The sequence below is a fragment of the Amblyraja radiata genome, chromosome 6 (genome assembly GCF_010909765.2).
Source record: "Amblyraja radiata isolate CabotCenter1 chromosome 6, sAmbRad1.1.pri, whole genome shotgun sequence".
Taxonomy (NCBI): Eukaryota; Metazoa; Chordata; class Chondrichthyes; order Rajiformes; family Rajidae; genus Amblyraja; species Amblyraja radiata.
In genome coordinates this window covers 48,115,969-48,136,739 of record NC_045961.1, presented here as the reverse complement: position 1 = coordinate 48,136,739, position 20,771 = coordinate 48,115,969, and the positions used below count along the sequence as shown (strand labels likewise).

Sequence of the window (20,771 nt, the reverse complement as noted above, 5' to 3'; positions counted from 1 at the left end):
TTTTGAATGTGTATGTTATTTAGTGTATGCTATCTCGTCTGTTGTTCCTGGTTTAGCACACTTCAGAAAGATCTCTTCAATACGAATTAGTCAAAAGGGATTTGGTGTTCCACATCCTGCTCATGGACAACATAGATCCTCCAAAAGGCCTTGCAGATTATGTGCTTTTGGAGTTTTAGCAAGTTCGCAAAAAATTTGTTGGCAAGTGAATGGCAAGCACCGTTCCCAAATGCAAAATAATGTTACAGTGTACAGCACAGAAACAGGTCCGTTGGCTTTACATGGTCATCTAAATGTATAATCAAGCTAATCCCATTTTCTTGCATTTAGTGTGTATCCCCCTATTCCTTTCCCATCCATGTATCTGTCCAAATGCTTTTTAAAATGCTGTGATTATACCTGCCTTACCACCTCGTCTGGCAACTAGTTCCATAAACCCACCACCCTTTGTGGTAATACTTGCCCCTCAAGTCCCTTTTAAATCTTTCCCCTATAACCTTAAACTTAAGCACTCTAGTGTTAGACTCCCCTATCCTTGGAAAAAGAACATCAACCTTATCTATGCCCCTTATGAATTTTATTAACTTTTATTAAATCACCCATACGCACTGAGCACTTCAGTGTTAACAATCCAAGCCTGCCCAATCTACTGTTGTGACTAAACGCGGCAAGAACCTGGTGAATCTCTGCTGCACTCTTTCTAGCGCTATCCTCTTCTTTCTGTACTGTGGCGACCAACACTCGACACTACTTCATGACAATTTAAAAAAAAAATCTTGACTCATTTTCCAGGGTCGGAGCATGAGTGGCAAGGCAAGTGTGTATTATCTATTTCTTACTATTCTTGAGACCACTCAGTCCTTCTCATGATAAGTTTTGGGTGGGAATTCCTAGTTTTAAACTCAGCAAAGGAAGATGAAGACAAGAGACTGTAAATGCTGGAATCTTGAGCAAAAGGCACGCTGTTGAAGGAACTAGGTAGGTTAGGCAGCATCTGTGAAGGGAAATGGACAGACCACACATGCATCTGCTGTCCTTGTCCTTTTTGGTGGTGGAGATCATAGGTCTGGGAGATGCAACCAGACTAACAGATGACAACTGCAGTAACTTTTGTATTTGACACTGTTTGCAGCTACAGCACAATGGCTTTGGGGAAGATTAATATTCTGGGTTGATTGCGTTGTCTTACTGAGCTTTTACCTTGAGGTTTGTTGAACCTATTTAAGGTCATCAACAGCAATGTTAGCGTCTTTCTCCCTACAAAAGCTTTCTGACTAGCTGAGTATTTCCACCATTTTCTGATCAATACAAACTTTATAAGCAGTGTAATTTAATCCAAAAAAATAAAACACTTAATCAATAGTAGAAGCTTACTGGAGTCACTCCATAAAGCTGAAATGGCAGGCAAAGCTCTGGAATTTCAGGATGCATAAGCTCAGGATAAACATGGCACTGGGGGATTGTTTCAGTGTATCCACCATCAACGTAGTGTACCTAAAATCAAGAGAATATATATATTTCACAGCATATGTTTTCACTTTACAATCAGTAGAAGATTTGCACGTTAAAGGTTAAAGAAAGTATCTGAATTTTTAGTTTTGTATTCCTCAAATTTTTAATCAAAGGGGTCACTAGTTATGTGAGTAAATAATTCTAATCAATTCAAAATTATTTAATGGAAAACTGCCATCATTTGATGTTAAAAAAATGCTGAATGTTTCATCAGGTGAAAAGATTGGACATGAGAAATGCAAGCATACATGAGAAAAGGACACAAAATTGTAGGATGCAATTTTTAAAATGGCACGTTCACAGGATCATAGAATCGCACAACACAGAAATTGTGCCACATATTTACGCAAATGCAATTTTGCCTGCATTAGGCTCTTATCCCTTAATGCCCATTAATTTCCTATTACCTGTCCAAATGCCTGTTGAGCATTCAAATTGTATTTGTCTCGACCACTTCCTCCAGAAGCTCGTTCCAGTTAGTCACCATCCTCAGAGTGACAAGTTCACACCTTTGCATTTCTCCCTCCCATATTATACCTGTGCCCTATAGTTCAAGAACACGTGCAACTAGGAAAAAGACTCTGACTATGATATGACTGACGACAGATGGCACAATGGGCTAAGTGTTCGGCTGGCGACCGGAAGGTAGCCGGTTCGAATTCCGCTTGGAGTGCATACTGTCGTTGTGTCCTTGGGCAAGACACTTCACCCACCTTTGCCTGTGTGTGAATGTGTGTGAGTGATTGGTGGTGGTCGGAGGGGCCGTAGGCGCAGATTAGCAGCCACGCTTCCGTCAATCTGCCCCAGGGCAGTTGTGGCTACAGAAGTAGCTCACCACCACCGAGTGTGACTGAGGAGTGAATGAATAATGTGATGTAAAGCGCCTTGAGTATTCTAGAAAGGCGCTATATAAATCCCATCCATCATTATTATTATTATATTTATACTCGTCATAATTTTGGAAACCTTTACAAGGCTTCCTGCATTCCAGTGAGAGCCCTGCTTATCCAATCTCTCCTTATAACTACTGCCCACCATTCTTGGCAACAACCCGGTGAATATGTTCTGCACTCTTTCTAATGCCACTATGTCCTTCCTATAGAACTGTACGTAATACTCAAAAGTGTTGTCTAACCAATGTTTCAGAGAGCTATAACATGTCCAAACTCCGATTCTCAATGCCTCAGCTTACAAAGCCAAGCATATCAGATACTTTATTCGCTACCCTTTACACCCAATTTTCTGCTTTCAGCAAGCTAGACTTACACCCCTAAAGTCCCTCTATACATCACCCATATTAATATCTTCACCATTTACTCCATGTCCTATGAGAATTTAATTTCCGACAGTGCGTTCTCACACTTATCTGAATTAAATTCCATTTGCCAGCACTGCATCCTTAGACAACCTTCTTCACTATCTACGACTCCAATTTTCGTGTCATCTGCAATGTTTTCATTTAAGTGTATTGTAAGCAACAAACATTCCAATACTGATCCCCATGGTACACCATTTGTTAGTCTTCCAATCAGAAAAAAACCTATCCACCACTATTCTCTACTTCTTTATCATCAAGCCAATTTAGGATTAGGTTTTCCAACTATTTGAATGAAAAAATAACATTCTTCACCCTCAATATGCAGCTACAAAAGGAATGTACAACTAAGTGAAAATTATAAATTTAAAAGACTAATTGGTTTATGATAGGCACTCCAAAAGAAATGAAAAAAGGACAACAATTGAAATGGTGGAAAAACATAGAAGGGAAATCTGAGTCGCCTGAAGAAGGGTCTCAACCCGAAACATCATCTATTCCTTTTCTCCAGAGATGCTGCCTGACCTGCTGAGTACCTCTAGTTATTTGTGTCAATCGAAGGGGGAAACTGATGTGGTTATGGCCTACACTCATGGATTGTTAACATGGCAATAGCATGAGTAAGTTACTTTGAGGTTGACAGAAAACTTGTCTTTGCAGACTTAAGTAAACAGACAAAAAGAACATTATGTGGGAAATAGTAAGGTTGTTCATTTTTGGGGGGGAAATCAGGTTAATATGTGCAACATGAATAGTAATGGCCAGAGATCAGGATGTTTTTGCACAATCACAGGATGTGAGCATGCAGGTACAACAAGCAATCAGCGAGGCAAGTAACATATTTGATTTTATTGCAAAAGGGATGCAGCAAGAGTGTAAAATTTACTGCAGCTCTACAGGGCTTTTGTATGATGAATTTTGGAAAACACTGGCAATATTAACAGTAATAAATCACCATGTTTCAATACAGTGCATTCAGAAAGTATTCAGACCCCTTCATTTTTTCCACATTTTGTTACGTTACGGCCTTTTTTTAAATGGATGAAATTTTTATTATCATCAATCTACATCCCAGAATGAAGAAGCAAAAACAGGCGTTTAGAATTTCTGGCAGAGTAAGTAAAAATAAATAACTGAAATATCACATTTACATAAGTATTCAGACCCTTAGCTATGACACTCAAATTTGAACTTAGGTTCATTCTGTTTCTATTGATTATCCTTGAGATGTTTCTACAACCTGATAGGAGTCCACCAGTGGTAAATTAAATTAATTGGATATGATTTGGAAAGACACACACCTGTCTATATAAGATCCCACAGTTGACAGTGCATGTCAGAGCAAAAACCAAGCCATGAATTGTCCATTGACCGAGACAGGATTGTGTCGAGACACAGATCTGGGGAAGGGTATAAAACAATTTCTGCAGCATTGCTTGTCCCAAAGAGCACAGTGGCCTCCTTCATTCTTAAATGGAAGAATTTTGGAACCACCAGGACTCGTCATAGAACTGGCTGCCCGGCCAAACTGAGCAATTGGTGGAGAAGGGCCTTGGTCAGGGAGGTGACCAAGAACCCGATGGTCACTCTGACAGAGCTCGAGCATTCCTCTGCGGAGATGGGAAAACCTTCTGGAAGGACAGCTATAACTGCAGCACTTCACCTATCAGGCCTTTATGGTAATGGCCAGACGGAAGCCACTCCTCAGTTAAAGGCACATGACAGCCTGCTTGGAGTTTGCCAAAAGGCACCTAAAGGGCTATCAGACCATGATAAACAAGATTCTCTGGTCTGAAGAAACCAAGATTTAACTCTTTGGTCTGAATGCCAAGCGTCACGTCTGGAGGAAACCAGGCACCGCTCATCACCTGGCCAATACCATACCTACGGTGAAGCATGATGGAGGCAGCATCATGCTGTGGGGATGTTTTTCAGTGGCAGGAACTTTGAGACTAGTCAGGATCAAGGGAAAGATGAACAGACAAAGTAGAGAGAGATCCTTGATGAAAACCTGCTCCAGAGTATTCTGGACTTCACACTGGGGTGGAGGTTCACCTTCCAACAGGACAACGACCCTAAGCGCACAGCCAAGACAACACAGGAGTGGCTTCGTGACAAGTCTGTGAATGTCCTTGAGTGGCCCGTCGAGAGCCCAAACTTGAACCTGCTCAAACATCTCTGGAGGAACCTGAAAATAGCTGTGCATCAACGTTCCCCATCCAACTTGACAGAGCTTGAGAGGATCTGCAGAGAAGAATGGGAGAAATTACCCAAATACAGGTGTGCCAAGCTTGTAGCGTCATACCCAAGAAGACTTGAGGCTGTAATCGCTGCCAAAGGTGCCTCAACAAAGTACTAAGTAAAGGGTCTGAATACTTATGTAAATGTGGTATTTCAGTTATTTCTTTTTAATTACTTTGCAAAAATCTCTAAACACCTGTTTTTGCTTTTTTCATTATGGGGTATTGTGTATAGATTGATGATTAAAAAATGAATTTAATCCATTTTAGAATAAGGCTGTAATGTGACAAAATGTGGAAAAAGTGAAGGTCTGAATACTTTCTGAATGCACTATATATTGCATGTGTACTTTACCCACGTACTATTAAGAACATTAAAGGAAAATGAAAATATTTCAGGGAAGACAACTCTACATATCTACCGTAAATTATTTTTGTCTACAATCATATTTTTGTAACCCTTTACATTAATATTAATTGCATAAATAAATGTTCAAGGCATCTTACCATGACAGATCCCCCAATAACTTCCAAAATCCTTCCTCTATACCACAGTGCATCCGAGCCCTTAACAACACATCCTTCATTTTTGCGATAGCAATATGGTTTCAGAAATGGTAAAACTTTAAAGCTAGCACCAGTCAACATGGTGAATTGATCTTCTGTATTCAAAAGATTAACATTTTATAATGGTTAAGAACAATTGTTAATTTGAATAGTTCAAAAAAAGGTATATAAAACCCAAATACATCAAAAAGAACAAAATGCTGACATTCCTCATATTTAATTTGAACATGAAAATATGCCATTCATATTAAGTCTTTGTAGGATCCTGTATCACCAAATGAGATCCACCTTCCCTGTTAAATACACTCTAATCCCTCTCACATGACTATTAACTCCCCCCGTTTTCCTGCTACATTCCTGTCCTGGGTGCAATTTAGCTGCCAATTAACCTTGTAGCACATCTTTGTGACGTGGAAGTAAAGAGAACACACAAGGGAAACTCGCTCCATCACAGTGAGAATCCAAACAAACAGCCGAGGTCAGAATTGACCAAGATTGCCGGAGATTTGTATTACTTTGGAATGTGAATATAAACATTTTGAACCATGACGCAGCAGTAGTTGCTGCCTTACAGGGCTTGCAGCACCAGAAACCCGGGTTTGATCCCGACTATGGGTGCTGTCTGTACGGAGTTTGTATGTTCTTCCCCGTGACAGCGTGGGTTTTTTTCGAGATCTTCGTCTTCCTCCCACACTACAAAGACGTACAGGTTTATTGGTTAATTGGCTTGGTTAAGTGTAAATTGTCCCTAATACGTGTAGGGTAGTGTCAATGTGCAGAGATCGCTGGTCGGTGCGGACTCGGTGAGTTGAAGGGCCTTTTTCCGCACTGTATCTCTAAACTAAACTTCAAATGAATTATCAAAACAAAAGCTCAGGAGCCACCAATGAACAAAATACAGAAAAGTCTCATAATTTTAATTTAATTTTAATAGAAACTTTTATCCATGACAATGTCCATCTTTAGCACAGCAATAGGTGCAGGAAAACGTCTGAGAATTGCACTTGATTAACAGTCTTGCATTGGTATTAAATGTGCCGCTCTTCAGCAATTTAACCTACATTTAGCAACAGTTAATTTTGTACTACCTTGGGAGTAGGAACTCCAATGGTAGGAATTTTAAAAGGGAAAGATTGAGCTACTTTATAAAAATCACAGCAGAAGCCTAATTTTCCCACATACCACTCCTTTGGCTTCTGCTGTTTAGATTGATTGGACTATTGAGGAGGTTTGTAGCGATCTTGATAGTATTTGAGCTATCCAAAAATTAAGATCAAAAAGTTAAGATCATGTGTCTTACTAACAATGCCACAAATGATAGCAGCTGACAGATTCCGTGCTAAACTTTGAGTGGAGAACAAAAAGGTTTTGAGAAACAAAAATTCCTCTATGGAATAAAAACTGCGGCGTCATTTTGCAAGCAGCATTGCAGATAAAAGAAACAACACAAACTAGTGCTGTAACTATTTATCTGCAAGTATTGAAAAGCTCTTCCCTCTTTAGGATGCTTTTAAAACTTAAGCAAAATTTATCATGCAAATATATGCTGAACAGTTTTATATGAGTCTATTCTCACATCAAAAATGTCATGCAATTGCTGGCTGACTGCAACTCAAAGCTTAAAGTGTAATAATATAATCAGAATTAACGCATTAAAATTAAACGAAAGTCATGAAAGACCATGTGGACTGCAATTAGAAAAATCTGTGAAATTATGCATGTCTCGTTGAGCAACCTTGACGATCTTTCACTTACTTGATGACAATGGCATTCCATAGATGATTCCACCATCACCGACCCCTGTTACTTCAATGTCAAAAATATTCATATTTGGTACAACAGGTGATTTGTACACTTTTTTAGATGTGCAATCTTCATAACCGGGTGCCAGATATTCAACATTTTCAGGTGCCAGGCCCAATGACTCATGCCTGTCATTTTGCTTCATCTTATACTGTACATCTTTAGTATCTGGTGCAGTTGAACTTAAAACAAACATTTTATTGGTCAAATATAAAGATCTAAAAATCAACGTATGATATACTGAAGAAGAAATATACAAATTAAGTATAGCCTCCATGTTAGTAGCTCCTAATTGATAGCAACTGCCAGAATAGAGGTTGACACTCTCGTCTGGCACCCTTGGGGCCTGAATCGTGTTGGACTATACTGATCAGGAGAACTGTTTTTCTAAGTATAGACACTCCCCGGCCACACGATGGTTCAATGAATTGTTGGTAATGAGAAAATTCTGCTGTCATATGGGATAGCAAACGTTGCACCATTTACAACACACAGCACAGAAACAGGCCGTGCAGCTCAACTCATGCATGCCAACCAGGATGCCCATCTACACTAATCCCATTTTCCCCGTGGTTGATCCAAATCCCTCTAATTCTTTTCTATCCATGCTAGTTATTTTCCAAATCACCAATCACCCTGACCTGGAAGTATTTTTTTTCTTTCTTTAAACGTTAATCCAACTCCAACAGGCGTAGCCGCTTCATTAAATGGGTTACAGTGGTTTAGGAAAGAAGCTCATCATCTTAGAGGACATTTTGGGATAGTTTACGATACGATACGATAAAACTTTATTCATCCCCGGAGGGAAAATGGTCTGCCAAACAGTCCAACACGAAAACATGAAATTAAAAGTGAAAACAAAAAGAAAAAGACAAGCGACTGTTGGTTGGCTGCCGTGTGCACAGCGCCTTCACCGGAACAAAATGGAACAACCACAGACTTATCCTCTAAGTAGAGGATTTTAAACTAGAGTGCCTTTGTTTCCCCCCCCACCCCCCGGGTCCCCCTATGTTATCCCACCATCCCTCATGGTGGTCCCCCCATGGCAGGTCCCCATTGTTCTTCACAGCTGTCCCCCTCCACGCCGGGTCCCCATCGTTCTTCCCCCCCCCCCCCCCCTCACGCTCATCGACCGCGGTCCTCCCCCCCCACCACTGGCCACCGAGACTCCCCTTGCTGCTGAGGCCCCACCGCCATCGATGCTCCCGTCGCCGCCGAGGCTCCAAGTTTAGCTTATTGTCACGTGTATCGGGGTACAGTGAAAAGCTTTTGTTGCGTGCTAGTCAGCGGAAAGACTATACAAAATTATAATCGAGCCGTCCACATCGTATAGATGCATGATAAAGGGAATGATGTTTAGTGAGATGTGATTAAGAAGAGCTTATTTAAAGTATGAAATGCTGCTGTTGGCACAAAGATTTAAAAGAGTGAGGCGATTGTAATGTGTGATTGCAGTTCCACTTCTGTGACCAGCACGTAGAGTCACTATGCTTGGGTACCATCTTGGATTTCGTACAAGGACAACCATGGATAACCAATTGAGTTGAGTTTTGAATGCAGCCTCCATACCAATTATTATTTAATTTAAAAAATATATTTACTGAAAGCAATGCTAATGAGGCATTGACTATACTTTGGATTCTCACTGCTTATTAATACCTTCATATTTAATTCACAGTTAGGTCAAAGCCATGTACCGTAACTAACTTCCAAATCTATGTACCCAAACAGCCACACCAATTAAAGGACCGTGCACATTTTCAGGCTGGGGGAGGCAAGGTAAATTGCAGTGATTCCATTGGAGAAAGGAGAAAATAAAATCAAGTAATGTTGAGTAGGCAATTACATTTCCAGACCCATTCATTTAGAAACAGTAGTGGCAGAACTTTGTTTTACTACAAAGATTTCAAAATCTTTCGATTATTGTGTCAACAATAAAAGTTGAGAGTACCTACTCTGTGTGATGTATTTTCCTTTCCTATTGTCATTTTAATTATAAATTTAATATTTCATAATATTCCAATCACTAGGGAACAAAATTGAAATCATGATTAAATTGGATTCTTCTCAAGCCGAATCAATCTTGTAAACAAAACATTCATTATATTTTACATGAATAAAAGATAATTACATGTTCTGAGGCAAGGCCAGGCCTTTCTCGATCAAGTACTGTGCAATGTTGACAAACTGTCCAATTTCATCCTTTGTGTACAGCTTCACAGGCAGAGGTGACTTCGAAGATGATCCCTAGAAGTAGTTTTTATACAAAAAGATTGTTATAAACTGCTAAAGTGACCATATCTGCTGACCTAATTTTATGCATGTTACAGAAAGCTAGTCGGGCACAATTTAAAAACTAATTATTCAGTGGCATTACTTAGTATTTAAGCTATCCAAAAATTAAGATCGAAAGGTTAAGATCATGTTTCTTACTAACAATGCCACAAATGATAGCAGCTGACAGATTCCGTGCTAAACTTTGAGTGGAGAACAAAAAGGTTTTGAGAAATAAAAATTCCTCTATGGAATAAAAAACTGCGGCGTCATTTTGCAAGCAGCACTGCAGATAAAAGAAACAACACAAACTAGTGCTGTAACTATTTATCTGCAAGTGCATTTAAATGGATTAGCACGATTAATGATGACAATGGTGTACAGACTGTTCGGGAACAGGCAAAGGCATGCTATCATTTAGAACTATCTGCTTTATTCTCCTAATCTGAGGAAAGACATTATTGCCATAGAGGTAGTACAGAGAAGGTTCACCAGACTGATTCCTGGGATGGCAGGACTTTCATATGAAGAAAGACTGGATAGACTCGGCTTGTACTCGCTAGAATTTAGAAGATTGAGGGGGGATCTTATAGAAACTTACAAAATTCTTAAGGGGTTGGACAGGCTAGATGCAGGAAGATTGTTCCCGATGTTGGGGAAGTCCAGAACAAGGGGTCACAGTATAAGGATAAGGGGGAAGTCTTTTAGGACCCAGATGAGAAAAAAAAAATTCACACAGAGTGTGGTGAGTCTGTGGAATTCTCTGCCACAGAAAGTAGCTGAGGCCAGTTCATTGGCTATATTTAAGAGGGAGTTAGATGTGGCCCTTGTGGCTAAAGGGATCAGGGGGTATGGAGAGAAGGCAGGTAGAGGATACTGAGTTGGATGAGCCTGAGTTGGTGCAGGCTCGAAGGGCCGAATGGCCTACTCCTGCACCTATTTTCTATGTTTCAATGTTGCTATGAATAGAATATTTTTGAAATCTTGCGTAGCATGCCGAGTAGCAAAAACGCATGAGCAGGATTGATATATAACTGCTAGAAATACTGATCTCTTTTATAAAGGTTTTAGCAGTCCAAATCTAGGCAATTGAGTGAAGAGCGCATTATCTCAATCAAGTGCACTTTGCTATCCAATTCCATTGTATTATGACCACTTTCATGCATATTATTCATCTCATTTGTTCTATTTCTGGGAATGGGAGCAGAAAAAAATGCTCATTGGGGTATCCAATTGGGTACCCACACTAGAAAGGTTCATCTGGAGACAGCTACCATCCATGCCCGTGATAATCAACCAACAGCTAAATCATTCTATAATCCAGATATACCCAATTTTCCCTTTCCTGTACAAGCAGAAGAAACAAAAAAAGGAAGAGGAATGCCTGACATGAACAAGTATTGATATTAGGGTGCATTCACGGTACACAATTCAGAACAGCATAGTTTTGCACTCTTGCCAAAAGTTATTATCAGCCTAACCTTTTCATTGGCCGCACCACAACAATCAGTTCTTTTCTCCAAATGTTGGATATCTTTCTCCTACAGATAGAATAACAAAATAAATCTCAACACATTATGCAGTCTTTTGGTTCCACAGAACATGCAATGGAAAAACATTGTTAAAAAATCCTGTTTTATTGTGCTTAATTGAGTTGTCAATGAGCACAATTGACTCAAGTATTATTGTGCTCTCTCCAAGAAGCAATTCTAAAATCAGATTGAACTGACTCTGGCTGTAGGAGCCCCAATGTGTACTAGGTGGTGACTTGGATGCAGGCAGCACTCATTTTAGGAACCAGCATGATTCAGGTAATATAATTTTTCTTATATTTAATCCTTTTTCTTGTAAAGGATTATAATTTTCTTTCACTCTACCTCTAAATATACAGCTCAATCTACAGCTAGCCAGATTGAGCAGAAATGCCATTATCATAAAATGTATTCTGTATTCTCCTCCTTGCTATATCATGGAGAAAATCCTTGTGGTTACTCCCAACAGTCAATCAACATCCTGTGGTGTTTCGACTAATTGAACTCATCACTTCAAATTTATATTAACCCATTGTAGCGGCACCTAGTGGTGGCTTGAGGCAATGCGAACCCTCGCTATTGGCTGGCGCTATCACGTGATCGCGGGTGTGTTTTCGCGGGCTTTTTATTCCTCAGTCGACAGAGCTCCTCCCGTGTAGCAGGAGCTGTTATATATTTGGCTGACCCAGCACGCGGTTTTCGTATACTTCTTTTGTTTGTCGTTTACAAATAAAGATTTACTTTACTCAAACTGCCAGTCTCACCGCACCATCAAAATAATGTGACTTTTTTTTTCCTTATGATGGGTCATACTATATTGATCGACTAAATCATAATCTTATGTCACTTGACCAAGGGGGACCCGCAAGGGGGGGGGGGGGGGGGATTTGAGCGGCCTGCGGCGTCACACAAACACAGGGGAGTGAGGTGGAGAGTGGGGGGAGGGGGTAGGGGGGGAGGAGAGGGGGAAGGGGGGAATGGGGAGGGAGGAAGGGGGAGAGGGGGGAAGGAGGTGGAGAGGGGGATGGAGGGGAGGGTGGGGAGAGGTGGAGCGGGGGGTCCAGGGAGGGGGGAGGGTGGAGGTTGGGGAGGAGGGAGAGAGGAGGAAGGGGGAGAGAGGGCAAAGGGGTGGAGAGGACTTGGGGAGGGGGGAAGGGAGGTGGGGAGGGGGGTGGAGGAGAGTGGGGGTGGGAAGGTGGAGGGGGGAAGGTGGAGGGGAGAAGGTGGAGGGGAGAAGGTGGAGGGGAGAGAGGGGGGGGGAGGGGAGGGAGGGGGGAGGGAGAGGGAAAGGGGGTGGGGAGGGGGGTGGAGGAGAGGGAGGGGTGGGAGAGAGGGAGGGGTGGGAGAGAGGGAGGGTGGAGAGAGGGGGGAGTTGGAGAGGAAGGAGGAGGAGGGGGGAGGGGGGAGAGCGAGGGAGAGGGCGTACTTGAACTCGGCGAGCGGGCGGCGCGGACACTGAGTGGGCGGCGGGCCTCGGTAGCGCTCGGGACCTCTGAAGCCCAACCAAATTACTGCGTGTTCAGCGGCTTCAATCCAGAGCCCTAGGTGGAGGGCGGCTGGGCTGCGGGCGCGGCGGACGGTCGGTCGGCCGAGTGAGAGCGGGCGGCGAACAAATGACTGCGAGTCCGGGGTGGGGGAAAACGTAACTCGCATAGTGTGGAAAAAAATGCCCAGCATGCTGCGCGTTTAAAACACTGCGCAGCGGGCCGCGAGGAGCAGAGCCATTGTGACGTCATCAGCTCGTTAGGTTTAAAAAAGATTTCATTTTTGTGAACAATTTTAATAAATAACTCAAGAAATAATTAATCAAGTTTTCAGATCAGGCAATATTTGAGATCATGAGGTAAATCTCTATCGGAATATGTTGAAATTCCACTGTTAGCACGTCGTGTTTTCAAGATGTGAATCACAGACAAACAAGACGCACACACACACACACACAAATACATCCACATCCAAGACCAGAGTTTTATAATTATAGAGATTAAAATGTATTCATTTAAACTTAAATTTTAATTTTGACAGGCAGATGGTTGAAACAAAGACCAGAGATACGAAACCATTCAGCTGGTGTTCCTCCCCAAGAGCGGAACTCACTATCAAGACATGGAGGGGACGGGGGACACAATTTTTTGCCGGCTGCGCGCGCATGTGCACACTCACACACGCGCGCGAGGCATCGGAGGCTCAATCCAGCGCTAAATGCAGCTCAACTGTGCCCGTCTCACCGGGTTAACTAACAGCCCTGTCTGGACTGATGGGATACCAGCGCTGCTTCTCCGCGCTGGCCATATTTTCCGCAAGCCCAGGCAGGTTAACCTGGCGGTGATGTCGCCCACCTCTCAAAACATGGGGGGGGGGGGGGGGGGGGGGGACGTGTCCCCTCTGGTCCCCCCCCGGGTTTTCCGCCCCTGTTCCTCCCACCTGCTCTAAAGGACAATTTGAAGTTACGAATATCAAGAGATTACACCAGGGAATAGAGAAATCTTTTGGCCATTTTATTTGTTGCTGTTATTATGTTGTTGCTGTTATTATGTTTACCCACCACCCAATAGGATCACAAAAAAGCTGGAGAAACTCAGCGGGTGCAGCAGCATCTATGGAGCATCTAAGGAAATAGGCAACGTTTCGGGCCAAAACCCTTCTTCTGAAGAAGGGTTTCGGCCCGAAACGTTGCCTATTTCCTTCGCTCCATAGATGCTGCTGCACCCGCTCAGTTTCTCCAGCTTTTTTGTGTACCTTCGATTTTCCAGCATCTGCAGTTCCTTCTTAAACCCAATAGGATCATCTTTATTAGCCTCACGTATTGAACTGATGTAACTATTTAATATTTCTGCAGAAAGAATTCCTATTCTAACATCATAAAACACAAAACCACATCAAATTATTCAAAACTAAAGAATAGAATATTCAAAATATGATATGGAATTTTTATGCATGAACTGACCTCAATTTTCATAAGAACTGAACTTTCAATCAGAATATCTTCCAAAAAATCACATGATGTTGCTGCCCACTTTAAACTCCCTCCAGCTGGTCTAGAACATTGAAATTATTTACATTATTTTCACTATTATACTCGAGCATTTCGATAACTTAAAAAATATTTTATATCAATCCCTTCACAAGCAGCAAAACAAACTAAAAATTAGAAATGCCTTGTGGAAGGCCTTTAATAACACTACCTAAAACGTTGCAAGTTATGTAGCTATTTGTCCACAAAACAATTCAATAAATAACTCTGACAATTTTAAATATTCACCCTAATAATAAAACTGCAATAGTGACAGGATTTTAAATTGACCTGATGGATGATAGACAGCATTCAAGTGCCAGAGGTTCAAACTGAAATTCTTCTTTAAGCTGCCTTAATATGCAGCTGTTCACCATTTCTTTATTTCCAAAGTCATAGCAGAACACCTGGGTAAAAAATTACTTAAGTGAATGCACCAATACAGTGCTTGAAGCTATAGAACAAAATGTCATAAATGTCACACCCATCAATATCCCATATCAGTTAGCAGTAGCAGTAATTTTACTCTATGAAACAGTCCAAAAAGCCATTACCCCTTTTTGACCCGAGAACCATTTTGGTCAAAGGTGAATTCCACCTTCTAAATGATATAAAAACAAAATCTAATCTTACAAGGTTCCTAATAGTCTCACAAACTGTAGAATGACCTCAGTTGATTAATCTTGTGGATTAGTAGACAAGAAACATTTTATAATTGCGTAGACAAAGTAAATACATGCAAAACCAATGTCATCTAACAAAAGCCAAGGAAGTAGATCAGTAGTAAAAGAAGAGTAGATATGACTTTTCATGCTTTCCTATTATGGACTAATACACATAACTATTTTTGCTAAAAGTCAATCATGAACATGTCGGGCACTCTGCAATTATTTCCCAGAGCTGGTGAGATTTGTTAATAATGCCATGCAAATAATTAACTTAAACTAGCCAACATGAAACGCTACACCTCGAGTTATGCATTTACTTTATGATTAGCAAATGCCTTATAGGAGGATATGATATTTAAAATCATTAACTCAGATTTAAAAGCCTTGGGTAATTGGAGAAATATTTACTTTCCAAACCTCTCACATTTTTATACAATAATTTCTAGAAAAATAGATTTATTGACAGACACTGCATCTCATGTAAATGTTGAATAAAAATCCAAGTTTCTAAACCCTCCATCAAAGCCCAATGTTCAACTAATGCCTAAACATGATAAGGTGCAAAGACAATGCCATCACAAATAATTACCTCCACAATTTTGTCTGAAATCATTTTGGTGACTTTTCCTCGTCGCCATTCTTTGGTCTTAGAAACCAAGGCTACACAGTCCCTATTTTCTTCCCATTCAACCTCATTGTGTTCTAATGATGAATACACATCTTTCATTTCCTCCTGCAAACTGAAACAAATATTTATATTCCATCGATTTTACATTTTCTGTTTTATGTGCTGCTATATCATTTAATAATTCTTCTACAGATTTTGTTGATGGTGAATAAATGTGCTGTTAATGCCCATGAAAAGACATGCCATGATCTCTTTTAATAGTGCAGCATCCATGAGAGACTGAAGGCTTACCCTTTTCAGTCGTGATGCTGTTACATAATTGAGTGATTGTTCAGTGTTGAGAGGGGTTAAATGTTAGTCACTTTACAATTCTTCTGCAAAGTATTGTCTATTGAAAGAGACATGTGCAGGCAGAGGAGATTTAGTTGATATCATGTTCGGCACAGATATTATGGGCTAAAGGGCTTGTTCTTCTGCTGTACCATTTTATGATCAGGGTGTCAAATGCATCTGTGTTTATAGCTCATCCCCAATTCTTTGAAGTAACATAATTGGGAAAAATATCCGAAAAACTGTGCACAACAAGAGTTTGTGACTGAGAAATACTTACTCTTTCAGTAGATGTTGAGATACTAATGATTGAACAAATATACTGCTGGGCGATGCCACAAATGTGACTTTTACAACAACATGCTTGGCCAAATCAAAAGCATTTTTACTTGGTCCTTCCACCCACGAGTCCATTCCTTCAAACAAATGAGATTGTACAACATCCCGGAAAACATCTAGTTCTTCACTCTTATTTATTTGTTTGAAGTTCACAGTGCTTTTGTTGTGCTCCATAAAGAAACCTGTGGAAGGGCTTTGAAAATAACATTGAAAAGATGAAATTAGAAAAACACCATGCACAACTATGGCAGCAATATAGATAGAGAATTGTCTATAAAGGTAATGGTAATACCAATTGCAGAGGTTAAGGTAACAACAATGCAGAAACATCCAAAATGTTAAATCACAGCACTAATCTGAACACATAACATGACTTAAGTCAACCTTCATAGAAGGAATATAAATATTTCTTGTTAATTCGCTATCTGGCCTTATATAACACAAATCCCAATCCGCCTTCTATTTGCACATTTTCTAGAAATTAAATTGCCACTTATTTCAACATATTAAAGTCAGTGCACAACAGGACCATGAATATTTTGCTTGGAAAAAAAAGGACACAAAGAGCTAGAGTAACTCAGCGAGTCAAGCCGCATCTCTGGAGAACATGGATATGTAACGTTAGAGACCCCCCGACCTAAAAAGTCATCAACCCATCCATCTTCTCCAGATGCTGTCTGACCCCAAGTTAAGTGTAAACCAGCATCTGTAGTTCCTGTGTCTATTAATATTTTGCCAGATTTTCCTCTTTTGATAAATGTGCACAAAGCTCTACTTTTACGATTTGCGGGAGAAACTGATCTTTTCTCTTTTAGACAATCAGGCATGAGTCGAGTCTTATTGTAGAGCACAGTATACGTCCAGCTTCTCCGTGTATTAGCTCAGACACATGGGAGGATCGAGACCAAGCAATCTGCAGCAAGCTTTTTAATGAAATATGAATCAAATTACTTTATGCTAAAATATGCATCACTTTTAATTTCTAGATAAACTGAAATTATTTGGAGTTTGCAAGCAATAATTGCTGAATATAAAGTAAATAGAGACATGAGAGACGCAGGTGCTTGAGTAAAAAACAAATTGCTGGAGGAATTCAATGGGTCAGGCAGCATCTATAGAGGAGAATGAGCAGGTGATGTCTCGGGTCAGGACCCTTCTTTGGGCCGAGTTCCTACAGCAGTTCGTTTTTACACAAATAGCAATTTCAATTTAGTACAAAGGTCCAACAATTACTCGTCGATATACAGTTTTAAACAATCCAACAGGCATTTTCAATTTCAAAAGCAAATCACCAAGTTCCAAATCATTACCATTTAACAATATAAATGTCCAAACTCTGCGCATTTGTCATTAAATTAAATGAAAAAAGAATCGAAGATGCTTACTTCTGTGTAAAGCGTGCCAGGTTTTCTTCAACTAGGATATTGTTTATACAAGACTTAGTTCCATTAACTTGTGTTGTTGAATCAAATAAGTAAACTGATAATGTGTTTCCCAGGGATTCACCTATTGGACAAGGAAGACACATTTAAGTTGTGCATTTCGAGGCAAAGTCAAATAAAAAAAATTGTTCAAAGTTTGTTTAATATTTGAAATTGTCTTCTTTTTGGAAGTACAAATACATCAATTATTTAACATATTGAAGCCATTCCTAAAACACCTGGCAGATCTACTGTAGACAAGATGTAGACACTGCAGTAAAATATACACCCTAGAGCACTATTTAAGTATCACCACAAATAAAAGACCAATAAGCACCTTCAGAAGGACAGTGTAAAGATTTATAGACTTGGATAATCAGCAGTTGATTGTAAATTGACAACGGATGCAGATAAATAAATTTGTGAGAAATGTGTGTAAGGGATGGATCAGGAAGCAGAGACAAAGGTTCAACACAAGAAAATGTTTTCTATTTATACGCAGAAACAAGGAACTGCAGATGCTGGTTTACACAAAAGGAGAAAAAGTGCTGGTGTAACTCAGCAGGTCAGGCAGCATCTCTGGAGAACATGGATAGGTGATGTATTGGGTCAGGACTCTACTTTAGTCTGAGGAACTTTGTGTCCTTAAGTTGTTTTGTTAAATCACTTACAAGTCATACACCACATGCACTTGTTCAGTGTAAGATGTTCAAATCTTTCTTTTACGCAATCACTCCAGCCTTCTGTAGTGTTGACAGGTTCCAGATCTGACAGTCTAGACTGTAAAGCCTGAAAAACATTATTTGTGGCATTGTTTCAGTTACTAAAATTGAAACAAAGGAAAAGATCAGCATATTCCCTTCATATTTCAAAGACCGCATTCTTATATCGATGTTGGTATCTGTAACAATCACAATCCACCGTTGATTTGCCAGCACCCTTGGCTCCAGCCTTTCTGGATAATCCGTTTTGCCAGACCAACAGAAGTGAGATTCCAACACTATCAGAACGTCAAGATGCTGGGCGACAAAATGGGTCTTGGAAGTGGGGAACGGATCTGCCGGCTACAGCTGGGTCAAAGGCGCCAATAAGGGGTCTGTGTGTGTGTGTGTGTGCGCGTGCGTGTGTGTGTGTGTGTGTGTGTGTGTGTGAGATCACATCTTCACGGAAAAACAATGCGGTAACGGTAAATTTTTTACATCTTCCGGTAGACATTTTCCCCCATGGATTCCAAAATCGCCTTAGCTGACAATCTCATCCTTGATTTCTCGGGTTATTACTTTAAATGCTCAAAAATCTGACAAAACTTTTGAATTTAAAGACCACTCTCTTTCGCTGATGATGTCACAATGGGTCTGCGCACTCGACCACCCCCCGCCCGGTTATTCAGAAGACGCAGAAAGAACGAGCAGATTGGGCCCTGTACTGGAGCTCTCGGCTCGGGTCCTCGGTCCCTCTGCCCCTCTCTCTCTCTGCCTCTCTCTCTCTCTGTCTCTCTACCTGCACCTGCGTGTTGGGGGCGATGCGTGAGTGGATAGGGTGGGGGATGGGGGTAAAAGGAATGAATGAATAATATTAATATATCAAGGGGGGGTTGTAAGTGTGTGTGTGTGCGCGTGACGCCGCAGGCCGCCCCCCCGCAACCACTCGTTGAGGGGACGGGACCCAACGGGTCCCACTTGGTCTAGTGTAACATAAAAGTCGTTCATCCGGGCCTCTCTTAATATTGAGTCAAATCAAGTCAAGTCGTCAAGTCAAGGTAAGTCAAGTCAAGTTTATTTGTCATATACACATACAAGATGTGCAGTAAAATGAAAGTGGCAATGCCTGCGGATTGTGCAAAACAACGGAACAGGTGCTCCTGAATGTATATTGACATTTACCACTACTTCTACTAATGCAAGGGCATTCGTTGGCCTTACCCTATTTACCAACCCTGGCTCCACAAACTGTGCAAATCCTGTCATGCCACCCCCCTTATACACACAAAAACACATATATACAGACACACACTCATAGGCACACACTCAAATATATATATACTCACACACACACACACACACAAAATGTATATACAAATCATGACAAGTTTTTATCGGTGCTGACATTAGCTGATTAAGGCATCGTTCCGTTGTACTCATGGCAATTAGACAGAAAACAACCCTTTCTCCTCAGTATCTGTAGGTCTGATAGACTAAAGGCAAGTGATTTTTAAATGAGTGAACAGTGTCATTTTTCATCTAATTTTAAAAGAGCATTGGGCGGAATTCTTACGTTTTTTCCTTCGTAGACGGCAAATTATCTACGAGTCTACTACGGTCTGCCCATGAAGTAACTAAGAGTAAAAAGTAACAATTTTTTTCATCACGAGTATTTTTTTACTCATGGACATTTTTCAGTTGAAAAAACTTTACGAGTTACCGGGTTTCCTCGAGTACCTGCCGTTAGCATTACGAGCCGCTACGAGACATCCAAAAACTCCTACGGACATTCTACGAGTTCGAATCAGGTGGGCGGCGCGACTCTCGTCTGCAGCGGCCTCTGCAGTCCGTCTGCGTTTTTATTATTTTATGTCTATGTTTTTATGTAGTTTTTGTTATTTTTTTGTTGGGGTATGTGTGTGGGGGGGGGGGGGGTGGGGTGGGAGGGAGGGGGTAACTTTTAAATCTCTCCCTGCACGGGAGACCCGACCTTTTCTTTGTCTGGTCTCCGTTGTCGTTGGGGCTGCAACAAGGAGCGGCCTCCAACAGGAAGACCGGGGGCTCTGGTGCCGACTACTCACCTCACCGTCGCGGAGCTGGCCGAGTCCAGAGCGGGTGGAGCAGTGGTGGAGCGCTGCTGCGGCCCGACCTCCGGAGGTTCAGAGGCTGCAACTGCGGGTCTGGCGGACGGCGGCACCGGGAGCCCGCGGGTCCCTGGAGGGAGACCGCTTTTCAGGGCTCCCGCAACGGCGACTTCTCCCGCCCGAGTTGCGGGGTTGAAGAGCTCCTGGAGCGGGGCCTTACATCATCGCCCCGCGCGGCTTGGAATGGCCGCGGGACTCTGCGAGCGCACGCCGGGGGCTCTAACATCAAGAACCCGGTGTGCGACCTTGCATCACTTGGCGTGGCTTTAATGGCCGCGGGACAA

At 41.4% G+C, this 20,771-nt stretch overlaps 1 protein-coding gene across 1 annotated transcript in view; it reads right to left on the bottom strand.

Moving 5' to 3' along the window:
• The window catches only part of rnf17 (ring finger protein 17), a 67,175-nt gene that overhangs the window by 15,751 nt on the left and 30,653 nt on the right, over positions 1–20,771 (bottom strand). The window contains exons 12-22 of the mRNA XM_033023434.1: positions 18,314–18,431; positions 17,607–17,727; positions 16,163–16,414; positions 15,514–15,664; positions 14,548–14,663; positions 14,191–14,281; positions 11,193–11,252; positions 9,569–9,684; positions 7,390–7,619; positions 5,575–5,729; positions 1,375–1,494 (exon numbers count right to left, since the gene is read on the bottom strand). Coding sequence (XP_032879325.1) covers positions 1,375–1,494; positions 5,575–5,729; positions 7,390–7,619; positions 9,569–9,684; positions 11,193–11,252; positions 14,191–14,281; positions 14,548–14,663; positions 15,514–15,664; positions 16,163–16,414; positions 17,607–17,727; positions 18,314–18,431 — 1,530 coding nt within the window. The remainder of the gene's footprint in view (positions 1–1,374; positions 1,495–5,574; positions 5,730–7,389; positions 7,620–9,568; positions 9,685–11,192; positions 11,253–14,190; positions 14,282–14,547; positions 14,664–15,513; positions 15,665–16,162; positions 16,415–17,606; positions 17,728–18,313; positions 18,432–20,771) is intronic.